Source organism: Parambassis ranga, chromosome 8 (genome assembly GCF_900634625.1).
Source record: "Parambassis ranga chromosome 8, fParRan2.1, whole genome shotgun sequence".
NCBI lineage: Eukaryota > Metazoa > Chordata > Actinopteri > Ambassidae > Parambassis > Parambassis ranga.
Genome location: NC_041029.1, coordinates 5,271,388 through 5,283,865, shown reverse-complemented (window position 1 = coordinate 5,283,865; position 12,478 = coordinate 5,271,388). Strand labels below are relative to the sequence as shown.

General features: G+C 42.2%; 1 protein-coding gene across 2 annotated transcripts in view; it reads right to left on the bottom strand.

Annotated features, from left to right (window-relative positions):
- The window catches only part of prkar1b (protein kinase, cAMP-dependent, regulatory, type I, beta), a 50,894-nt gene extending 38,731 nt beyond the window's left edge, over nucleotides 1-12,163 (bottom strand). The window contains exons 1-3 of one of the 2 annotated variants that reach the window (XM_028412834.1): nucleotides 12,019-12,163; nucleotides 10,623-10,810; nucleotides 892-1,062 (exon numbers count right to left, since the gene is read on the bottom strand). In XM_028412834.1, coding sequence (XP_028268635.1) covers nucleotides 892-1,062; nucleotides 10,623-10,796 — 345 coding nt within the window. In that variant the 5' untranslated portion in view covers nucleotides 10,797-10,810; nucleotides 12,019-12,163. Of the gene's footprint in view, nucleotides 1-891; nucleotides 1,063-3,152; nucleotides 3,512-10,622; nucleotides 10,811-12,018 lie in introns of those variants that run through there. The other variant, XM_028412835.1, reaches the window with a different exon arrangement.
- Between the last annotated feature and the right edge of the window lie 315 nt (nucleotides 12,164-12,478).

The following is a 12,478-nucleotide window of genomic DNA, read 5'->3' as shown; positions in this document are numbered from 1 at the left end:
TGTAAGAGGACTAACACCTCTACTTATAAGGTCACCAAAGAGAGACCCCATTAAAATAATATTTTAGCTGTAAAAGCCATTATTTGACGTCTACAGACACAAATAAGATATTATTTTATAACATAGATTAGGCCATCTTTGGCAAGAGCTCAAATGTTACACACATTATGAGTGATGCATGGTAGTTTTTAATGAAGATGTAACGTCCAAACCATGAGAGGGAATCTATCACAGATAAAACCTCTGCGTCTGTGCCGAACATCAGTTTAACAGATGACTCATAAAAGGTGTATTATACAGCAAATAAATTCACTGATGTGCCCAATTCTGTCCATTAACTGCTGTCATAAATTTACACTCTTTAACTCCCTCTCTGCTGCCATGTCGTTGAATTTATTTTCATGTTCTTGCCCAGTAAATACATAATGAACAACCTCAGAGGCTCCTTAAAGGTAGGGTAGGAGATTTCATTCTGATGCACTTTTTGGTAAATTAGTGCAACTTCTCTTTACAATCCGATAGCAACCGATTAGTTCGGCAGTTTCGCTTTAAAACGAAGAATATGAATCATCTGTGGAAGCTATAAAACACTAAAAACATCAGCCAATCCTACGAGGCGCCCCTGCACGGAGTATTGGCTGGTTGTCACTCTCTTCCTGCTCTGCGCGCACCAGAGAGGTACGTGCATGATGGCCGAAGTCACAGACTGGTTGGGAGGCGTGGCTTCGGGGTGAGCTCCGAGAGAAGAGAGGGGCGTGTGTTTACTTTCAAAATCTGGCTGACTCTCACTGAGTTTTCAAAATCTCCTACCCTACCTTTAATGTTACTGATTATGCCGGGCAGTGAGATTTTTACAACTTGCTAATGCTAATTCATTTTCCAAAAACTGACCTTGCGGACGTAGCTGACCGCATCCTCCTCAGTGTAGACCTCGGCGCTTACCCCTCCCCTGCGGCGGCGGGCCTTGACAACAGGGTTGGGCGGTGGGGGAGATACCTCATCATCATGTGAGTCCGACTGGCTGTTAGATTTCTGGCGTGCCATGATCTGCTTGCATTCTTCCTGTAAAGACAAAAGGCAGATTTCCTTTGTAAGCAACAAGCATAGACTCCTAAAGAGTGACAAAAAAGGCATGCAACTACTACTGTAGCTTCAAGCGAGACAAAGAAGATCATCTGAGAGCATCTTTTAGCACAGAAGTGATCACTCCCCAAGCACTTTTTAAACACGTGGATTTTGTTTTCGTCAAATCATATGGCACTATGTTAACCCTCTCTTACTCTCCGCCTCGCACACTTTCAACAACAAGGAATAAAGACATCAAAGGGGACACAGGATGCCTCCAGCTGGCTGTTGTTTTAACTGCTGAACACTCAGCAGGTGATGAATTATTGATTTCAAACTTGATTATCGCATTAGCATAGGTACACAATGAAACCACTGAAGACTTGCTAATATGTGCGCGAGTGCTTTGAGACCGAGGCTATGGGATAACAGTTTCTGTACAGGCAGCTGGCTTTGTGTACACCTGAGATCTTGCTTCTATCTGTGCAGTAAGACATAAACAAAGATGACTCTGAGAGACAAGACTCCAGACAGGAAAGTGTGGCAAGAAGCACTTTTTCTGAGAACACCACAGAAACACAAATACATCAGTGGCCTCAAACTTCAACAACAACACTGAGAAAATTTTCATCTTGGGTTTAATTGCACCAAAGCATTTTGCTTAAGTTTGCCCAAGAACTGTTAATAATGGATGAGTCTGGCCAAGCACGAATATATTAACCACAGGAAATAAAAAAAAACACATTCATAACTCGCTTCTTAGCAGAATGTTCATTTTTCATGTCGTCTAAAAAAGCCTCCTATTATGAAAGAAATACACCATATTCTCACATAAGATAAACATTGCTTCAATTTTTATGTAAAATAAGAAAACATTTAAAAAAATCATAAGCTGAGGCCCCAGTTTCATTTTTGATGATATTAATTATCATTTTTGTGACTAAAAGGGATAATTAATACATCATTTATCTGGGTTTAGATGATATTACAATATTATAATTCAGTCCCTACATTTTTCTATGAAACATTATGACACGGTTCCCTTTGTAAACCTGTGGATGGGAGAAGGAACAGAAGAACCGGGGCAGCTGGGAGCAAGAATCACAGCGATTATTGGAATGCCTTGAGCAGGCAGCAGAAATTGCAGCCGGTTCATATGCTGACAGAAAGAGGGAACAAGATACAATCTGTGACTGAGCAATCGAAACACAGAAACCGAATATGGAGAGAGTAGAAGACAGAGAGGAGACAGCCATATTACCTGAAAACTGAGACAAACAGAACTGTCAAATTCAAACCTCACAGCTCAGCACTTTCTTACTCAACTGTCTGTTTCAATCGCCCTAACAGTAAATGGGAAGGGAAAGAGCAACACATTCATGCTACACTGACACAAACATTAGCCAGTTAGATAGCTGTCTACGAGGCATTCATTAGCTCACACCGTGTTTGAGGTGTCACTAATCTTTATGTCACCGCTACCTTCTCAGTCTGACTTCATCTCCCTCCTGCTCGTTATTCTCCAAAGGTTACTGTGATGCTTTGCTCACTGTGTGTAAAACAATGTGATAATGCAGATCACACACAAACACACACGCACAAACACCTCTTGCTTACGCAGAGTCACTGCCTGAGGGAACACAGCCAGCAAGAGGAGAAAAGGGGAAGCAAAAACAAGTTATGAGGATCAATGCATGCAAACACAGGCATAAATACATATACACAAACAACCTCACAAACCTAATGCAGGCAGACTGCAAGGGGAGCACACACACACTCTGCTTAATCAGGGTTCCATGATCTGCAATCAGATAACATCCCTCTAAAGAGCCAAAACAAATACATGCATACAAAACACGCACCTTTCTCTTCCCTCTACAAACAACAATCACAAACTGCCAAAGACAACTAGCATCCTGCTGTCTAGCACAGTTACTGATGGTCACTTAAACACACACACACTCAAACTAGGTTGCATATTTACCTTGCAACACACTTACGTATTATTATCCTATTTCCATCAGCCTCTATGAGATTACAGATGTTAGCTCCAGAAAGCTAGCTTTGTAATCTGATGATGTATTTACCATGGCATGGGGGGCTCCTGGCCAGGCCTGCTGTGTGTCCCTCAGCCTGCCAGAGGCACCAGGCATCCAGTCAAAGTGTGTGTGTCAAAGTGTGCATGGGAATCAGCACAGCCCATCTCGTGCACACCTGACACACATGCCATACTGCATCAGCATCTTGCCATGCTAGCACCGCAACCGCTGTGTGTACGTAGAGAATCCAAGTTGGTGTGTGTGAGGCAAAAGTGAGAGCGTGCAAGTGGCCCAAAAAAATGTCTGCAATCCTCACGACACAGCAGCTAAAGAACAAGTCTATTGATGAAAACACTGATCACAGCAAAAAGCCTGTCTCTCCATCGCTCCTGCGCAACTCTGTGTCTCTGCTTTCTACCCTCGCTCTCTTTCGCTCCCTTTCTCTCTCTCTCTCTCTCTCTCTCTCTCTCTGTAGCACTCACAATCAGGTGGCGCAATGAGCAGGCTCCTCTTGCTACCCTCTGTCACTATGACAACTGGGTACTGTGAGCATCCTGAATAGTTGGTGGTGTGTGTGTGAGCAGGAAGCAACGGTGGCTCTCACACCTACATTCATACACACCAGCTCTGACGCCTGTTGACAGATTCTCTCCCTCTCTCTCTCTCTCTCACACATGTTAAGTGATTCAGATCACAGAAGGAAAAACGTCATTCCCCATCAATATGGACTTCTGTTCTAACCAAATGGCACGTCTGCATGTTTTTCCATTTCCAAACACAGGACTATATCACCAGCCCATACATTGTTCTGTACATGCAGTACCCTTCTCCCTCTTTACTGATCTCCACCCACATGTTTTTCTCTTCAGTCAGAGGGTCAGTAATCAAGCAAGGACTTTGTCTGGCTCCAACAAGTATTCGTATTGTTGTGGCACCAGCCTACTTAAGCCTTTCTGTAACAACACAGCAGCTTAACAAACAACATATGTAGCGCATTTCTGCTGCTGTTTTACCTTCATTGCATTCACATCCTATATTTTTCAGAGGCAACGTATTCCTCTTTTCTTTATTTACAATATATTTTGTAATCTAGAGTAGTCAATGGTATTGCCCTATATCAGACTCTGTCCCTCCTCCACCTCTGCTCTGCTTCGCTTTGCTCTGCTCTGCGTCATCATGAGCGGCTGTGTGCCAGAGAGACGGAGAGAGGAGAAGAGATAGAGGACACAGGCGTAAGCAGGGCACAGAAGCTCTGTAAAAAAAGTGGGTTTTCCATTAGCAACTGTTGGTCCGAGATTAAAGAATAAAGACACAGACAAAGGATGTCACAAATCTAGCAGCGCATACAGTCGCTCCATGTAAAATCACATGATCAATTCCAATATATGAGTCATATTTTAATAGGTCTGTTGTGTTGTTTTGTTCATTTGCTAAGCCAATTTCATATGAAAAAGAGTTATGCCTTACTTTCATCCAAATAGCTGTGACTAACCACTGTTAATCAGCACAGCCAGCCACATCGTGCTTCAAAGCAGTCAACCCTCAAAATATCCATTCTCCCATGAAGTTAATTTTTGGTATTTTTCAGAGAAAAGCAAACATACAGCAGTGGTTACCTTATGTACCCCTCGTCCGGTGACAAAGACCGTTTTCACTCTCTCCACTGGCAGGACAGAAAGCATGCGAGTTAACCACAAAACAACAAGGTGCCGCACAAACACACATACACACACAGGTAATGAAGCATGTAGAGCTGATCCACCAGCGCAGCTAACAGTCTACTCATCACTCTGTTCCACTCCATTACAGCACTACAATAAGCAAAAAATTCGCTTCTGTATTAGTGTGTGTAGAGCTTTAAAATCATGACACACAAAAACCTGCCTCGCTGTCAGACCTCTAATCATATTCTTCAAACTGATCTGTAACTAACAATCATTTCAACTGTGTAACGTGTCACCATAATAACACATGTGGTCAGTACATTTTCATGCTAGCATACTGCCATTCCTCTCAATCCGATATATAAAGAGAACTCTGTGGATCTGAACCACCGTCAGAGTTGATATGTCATTTGAGAGAAATTACTGCTTCACTAAGACAACATATTTTGCCAAAATCCTGTTTGGATTCAGGACAATCTCTTTAACAGGCAGATGGGTGAGGACAAAGAAGGACCACCGTGGAGACGAGAGCTGGGGGTCCCATTTACCTGTAAGGACACAGAGGAAGCCAGGAAGGAGAAGGTTTAGGCCTGGGTCACTGAATGCACCCAGGCTGATCTGACAGACTATCAGTCTCCCAGCATGGTGGTGATGAGTGAAAATAGAGGCTGGAAATGCTAATTACACATCGGCTATACTTTTAAAGTGTCATAAAAAGGACAAATAGTTTTTGATGATGCAAAAACACCGCACACATGCAGATTTAAAGCAGCTAGGTAAAAGCAAAAGTAGGAGATAAGGGAGATAATCCAAAGCTACACATAATTCTCTAAACTCTAAACTCTCTCGGGTTCAACAGACAACAAAACAACCCTCCTAACAAACTGTCAATCAGAGGCCTTTAAAGGGACTGCTGGATTTGTTATGATAGGTCCTGATGACAACTGAATGGCTGGCAGCACTGAAAGGCTTCTCAACTTACAGGGGAGGAGGAGACATTGGCTGATTGACGGATACAGTGACAGACATAAGAGTGAGATACTCTCCCATAATGCATTGTGATGGAATCTTTCATGGAGACGATGCAACATGGTTTACATTTGTTTTTGCTGACAGACTTCACACATCACTGCAGCACTAGTCTTTGTACTGACTAGGATGCAAACGCCAGTTGTACATATAAATGAATTAGTTAACAAAATGCAAATATAAATGCAACCCTATTAAAGACCTACTAAAGTCTACGTGTTTAATTTAGATTTACTACAAGACCATGAACAAGTTTCTGTTTAGAGCTGCAACACTATTATATTTCTCTAACTTTAGATTCCAGGATACAAATACAGCTCTTGTTGTCCAGAGTGCTTCTAGCAATTGAATTTAGAACCCAAAAATCACCAAATTATGTTCATTTGTGACACTGTGGAAATGTGCACCTTTATGAAACATTTGACTGGCTTTTTATCAACGGGTATCAGGTTGATGCCAACGTGACTAACACGAGGGATGGGAAGGAGTGAAGCATGAGACCCAAACTTATGATAACCGTGTGAGAGTAAAGAACACAGGGGGCATTCTGTTCAGTCATACCAACACTCAATAATAACCTTAAAGAGAAGCAGAAAGGAAGCCCTTGACAGGGCTTTAGAAAAACACAGAGCAGTGCTAATGCACAATGCTTAGAGTCATTTCCAAGCACCACAGACATACAGATGGAGCAGAGTCCTTGCACTGAACATTTAGTTTGCCAGTGCAGGTGGTGTGTTACGTAAAGATCGACGTGTTAATTTCTACATAGCTGCAGCGATAATCACAGAAGGAGGCGACAGACATGTCCCCAGATATGTTCCAATAGAAAGTAGAGAGAGTGAAAAAAAATGGAGATTTGGAGGCAGAGAAAAATAGATGTAAACAGAGCTTCTCTTGAGATACCACAAAACGCTGTGAGGTTAAAGCTTGTGAGGATGCAATATGCCTAATTGAACAGCTAAAAGGTGCCAGCTGCCCGCTGAGTGCCCACTCAGCTGAGTGACATATCAATCATCACACATTCAGTCCTGGCACTTTTAGCTAGATACCAACAGTTGGACAGAAGCGGTAATAAAACAGACTGATAACCTGATCCACCAGATGGTTTGTTACACCGTACCGTCTGAAAGGTGTTGGTAGAGCCATCTGTCACACCACACATAACTTCAACCAATCAGATCAAGGAATCACCTAAAAGGAAACACAATAAGCCAACATGCTAGCACTACAGCAGGACGCTCATTGATCTGTACCACCAGAGCTTCAGGCGCAAGCACAGAGGTTACAGCCTGGCATGAAGAATCCGTTTGACTTGGTCATGTTCACACATAATCACTTTGTTAGAGCGAGCTGCAATCATATAAGCCTTTATATGAATAGGAAACTAACACTACAGACACTAACAAATGTTAGATGAGAGCTGTCACAGCTATGTTTTTTTTTGTCTTTTTACACCAGTATGCCAAACATTAAACCTCACTTCTCTGCAATTACACACTGAGCTGAGTTGATAGAGATGAGGAGATGAGAACACCCATCAGACGCTACTATTGTAGAGCTCAAAGGTGTCATTACCATGCATAAATAGGCAGGATGAAAGAGAGCGAGACGTCTGTTATTTTCATTCACAACATCAGCTAAGTGCCAAAGACATGTCATTACCACCAAAACAAAAGTTTAAAAACAAACCTGTGTGACTGATGATGACTTTTTGCACTCGCGGGAAAGAAAGAAAGAACAGGAGGTATGCATGTATGTATGTATGAAGAGATAGACAGGAAAAATCTCCTCATCAAACAAGACTGCAAGAACAGATAATAGTGAAATGAGCTAGAGGAACAAAAACATCCCAGATAAGAATGCCAGTGCTGTATGAAATGGATCCTGTACAGATATGAGATGAGGTTAGTTTTGGCAAAAGGAGAGATGTGATTCTGTGATCTAACGGGCAAAAACACAAAAACCTGCACACTTTAGAGGACAGAGGGGGGGGGGGGGTCAAACTTTGTGAATAAAGGGCTTCATTGAGCGCAGGTTACACCACAGTCTATATCCTCTATTGTTGCCTTGGTTACCGCCTCTAGTGGGCGAGGGTGATGACGAAAATGGCTGTGTGAAAAGAGAGAGTGGAATACAGGAGAAAACGTCCTGACAGAGGTGTGTTTTTTTTTCTATTTTCTGTCTGTCAAAACACACGGGACCTTGGATTCATCAAAAGTTCTGTGTCTGGCAGTTTTTCCTCTGTGAGACATGTCATCACTCTGACCTAAAAGATGAATATTTTAAGCAACACAACAGTGATAAAAAATACCAAATATCCAAATAAATAAAAGCCCTGAAAGCAGATTAAATGAACATTGCTTGTTGAATTAAATATTGTCCTCAAAGGTACCCTAAGCAGGAAGAAAGGAACACAATAAGCCTCTTAAATAACTAGGACACCACAAAAGCATTCATGCTCTGTTTCAATTCCACGAATGACTCTGCCCTCACAACATAATCACAGATTTGGACAGTTAGAATATAAGCCTGTTGGACAACTACGGACAATACAAGGCTGGATGTCTGCATGTATTTTATTCCAACCACGTGTACATAGCAGGTGATTTCACTAACACATTCAACAACAGGACTCAAATTTATATTCCTGTCATGAAAAGAGAAGTATCATGCAAGTGTGTGTTGTTTTGCAATCATGTAAGCAGCCATTTTTAATGACAGTGTCTGATGTTCACAGCAGCACACACAGAGGGAGGCTGACAAATTTCCGCTGCCTGAGAGGAGACTATAATCAGAGCCTACAGGTGGATGCAGGCTGATTAAGAGCTTCGGGTATCCTGCAGCACTGACAAGACTGTACTACCTGTATGAAAAAAGTAGCTTCTGCAGCACTGCACTATGCTCAGCAGCCACTTATACAAACTGCACCACAGACCGTGTATAAATATGGATGACCCCTGTGTTATGTCACCATGCTGAAGAGTGGTCTTAAAGCTCAGAGTGTTTGCTCTGACCATCATCGTTTTCCCAATTTAATGTGCAGGTCCATAGGGATCAACTTGTTGTTGAAGCAGGCTTTTAGTGGAAATTCGAACTACACGTTAGTTAGCTTAATTTTGTAGCCTCAGAGTTTGCTGCTTGGATTTCACTGGTGGCGTGTGAGTTTCAGAAATAACAACTATCCATCCTTTAGCTGTGGGATGGAGTCTATCCCACTGAGAATCAGACAAGAGGCATGGTACACATTAGACAGGTCAGCAGTCCGTCACAGAGCCAAAACAGAAGGACTGGAGATGAGAGGCCACCAAAACTTTCATAATTTATGTGTTCTTGTACAACACATTTGCTGTAACAGTGTGATGAGCATGAATCACTCACACACCAGGCTTCGTCTGAGCTCTATCACACCCATTAGTATTCATGGTGCCTCTCTGCCTCTGCGGCATTACAATCTCTGTTAACAGCAACAGCACTAGCTCTACTATCAATGCCTTACTTGCTCAATGCCAAGTCTCCTTGACCATACAGCTCGATTCAGACTACTGCCCCCAATGCAGAAAGAAGACAGATGCAAGGTCATGCACACACAAAACTAACAGCTTGACCTTGACTGTTTTGTTCTGCCAAAAAACTTGTTTAAGCAACAAGACAGTTGCAGAGTAATGTAGAGTAAGAAATGCACTGTTTATCAAGACACAGGGAGAATATGAACTTTATGATGCACCTGATTTTTGAGAAATGAATCAAATCATATGACCCTCATATGCTAACACACACATACACACCAGAACCGCAAGGCTTAAGACCCTCTTTTAGACACTGGAATTGTGAACATCTATTCCTGTTATATCTGATCTCTCTGCACAATCACTCCTCTTGTTGGAAAATTTCTTTAAGAGGCAAAAACATTCCTCAGGCCACTGTCAAAAACCCTGCAGCTCCGGCTCATACACCTTGATGACCCTTTTGTAGCAGCGGTGCAAGAGTGGAGCCCATTGTTCGAACAAACAAATCTTATGACCCACTCATGAGCAAACTGCACAACTGCGTCGCATGATCAAAGCTAAAGACTCTGAAGGAACATCCATTTTTAGGCTAAATACTGGGGGGGATCTATTTTGGAGATCACATATTAAGTGTCTGTGATGGGTTATTTTCAACTAGGTTTTTAATTCAAATACATAAAGGCTTACTCATGTAAAAGAGAAACAAACTGTAGCAAAGCCACAAAGTGCCAACACAGGCTAGCTGAAAAGAAACAGATGCACAGTCTCACTCTGAACAGTCACGTTGTTTGTGAGCCATGGGGTGTGTGCCACAGAACGTGCCCCTGTATTCACCTGTTTTATAGTTATGATCTTACAAAAAGACCTACTGTGTTATCTTTTAATGTATGTGTCATCGCTTTGATCTCACTGCTGAGAAACAGTCAGACAGGCAGAAACAAAAAGTCTGCTATCTGTGGGACAGTGGCCTTTTATGGGTGCTGCTTTCACATTCCCTAATGGATTCTCCTATTATAGGGTGGAAAATGAAAGCCCCATTACAGCAGTTTGAGAACAGACTGTTTTTACTACTGTAGCGAGCTGTTAAGCTGATGTAATCTAACAAATAAATATTATACTACACAGCATGGAACATATAAAACAACAGGCAATCAGTGAGAAGTTCAAATACCCTATTAAATAACCGTATTATGAGTCAGAGGAATCTGATAACAGGCACACTGCGAGGAAAATGCATGCTATGCATGTTACCATGCCTTTACAGTTCATCACACACAGACTGACAGAAACACAGAACTCTAGTCACTGTAATCACCAACCTTCTCCAGCTTTTCAAAATGCTCCCGCAGAAACTTCATAGGACGCTCAGGCTTCGCGATGCAGAGGTTCACAATGCACTCTTTGAGGATCTGCTGGATGTTGTGTTTCTGCACATAAATTTCACAGCCCTTCAAACTCTCATCTTCTTCCAGAGTAGAGGAGGAGGTGGCCATCTTATCTTTTATCTCTGTGACAGAGGGAGAAAACAGGGTGGACCGTGAGAGGAGGGGAAGCATAGAAGGGGAGGGGGTATCGAAGAGGGCACAAAAGGGCAAAATGGAAAGTGCATAAAGGAATATTAGAGACAGAATGGAAAAAGGTGACATAGAATAGAATAGAATATATTTTATTAATCGGCTATGGACATGATGCTGTGTTTTTAATGGCTGTAAATGAACCTTTCTTAATAGTTGGAGTCAGATATTGTGTCATAGCGTTTTAAATTTGGCACCCTGATGCCTTTTTAACCTCAATGTTTATATAGCAAATGAACTTTAGTAGTCTATAAATATTGCTTTTTACATGCAATAATGCAAACTCCAGCTATGTATGTCAGCTTCAACAAACTTCTGCAAAAGTCAGCACTGTAATACTTGTGTTGGTAGACTTAATTATGTTAATTATGTTATGATTTGAGGGCATGTTTCTCCTTCATCATGCCTGTCTACTCCAGCTGTGCAGATTGTTGCCCATAGCCTGTAAACAAAATTACAAAAGAAAACTTCTGGTATAAATTGCCTGACTGTGATGATGTGCCCTGATCTGCCATGTTTGAAGTTACATGATTATTTACATGTGGCCTGTGCTTATTTTAGCAACATATGACAGGTAATAAAAACTGAGAAAATAAGCATGCCTTTAACTTAAAAGAGTGCTGCACACTGTCTGACCATACATGTATTGTTATAACAACAGATCACCACAAATGTTGTTAGTAGGTTTCTATGTGGTTAAATTAGACTTAGCATAGCATTGTATCATGTCAACAAGCCAGGAAGCTTAGCAGGTGTAGCTAGCTAACCACCCTGTATCACTTCCTCAAAAGGAAATCACGTCTGAAATATGGTTGTCACTGCATAATATATAATAATCAGGTATGATTTTGAGGGATGACATGTACCAAGTGCTCTTAATTCACAACAAACACCACAGAGGCATCCAAACGTAACATATAGACCAGTATAAACTGTGGAGGTTGTGATGAAACTGAGCACCTGTTCATCTACATTCAGCAGACAGCTAACACAGCTAGCTCTGCTAACCTTACAATGACAACCCAAGCCACAACGAAAAGGGAAATTACTGCGGATAAAGACGCTATCAAGCGCCCGGTGCAACGCGCTGTTTTGTAAACACGGTGCTAAACAGTCGGTGCTCTCGCCGGAGTCTCCCTACCGTTATTTGAGGAGGATGCTCAGTGAGAAAACACCTCGCTGCTGCTGCTGCTGGTGGTGGTGGTGGAGGAGGGAGATTGATGAGGTGCCGTTTGTTAGCGGGGATGCTGTTGCTGCTGCTGCTGCTGCTCTGCCTCTCTGCTACCTCGGCTCGCTCTGCGTCAGTCCCGATGACGTCAATCTGTCATCTCCTCGACCGCAGCGGCGCTCTCTCGAGGCCAGCTGCACCGAGCACGAGGCAGCTCATTTATTTACAGGTAAAAAAATTCTTAAAGGAAACATCCACCCAAAAAGAGGTGGAGGTGTAGTATGTATTGCCAAGGGTTTTTTTTATTACATTGTCTACACTGTATTTGCCGATGTGTAACCATGAATGGTAGATGTCCCTGTGTACATAGGTTCTTTACCAACAGAGCTGCAGCCTACATGCAACAGTGTTCTAGTTTCTCCAAAACCAGGCC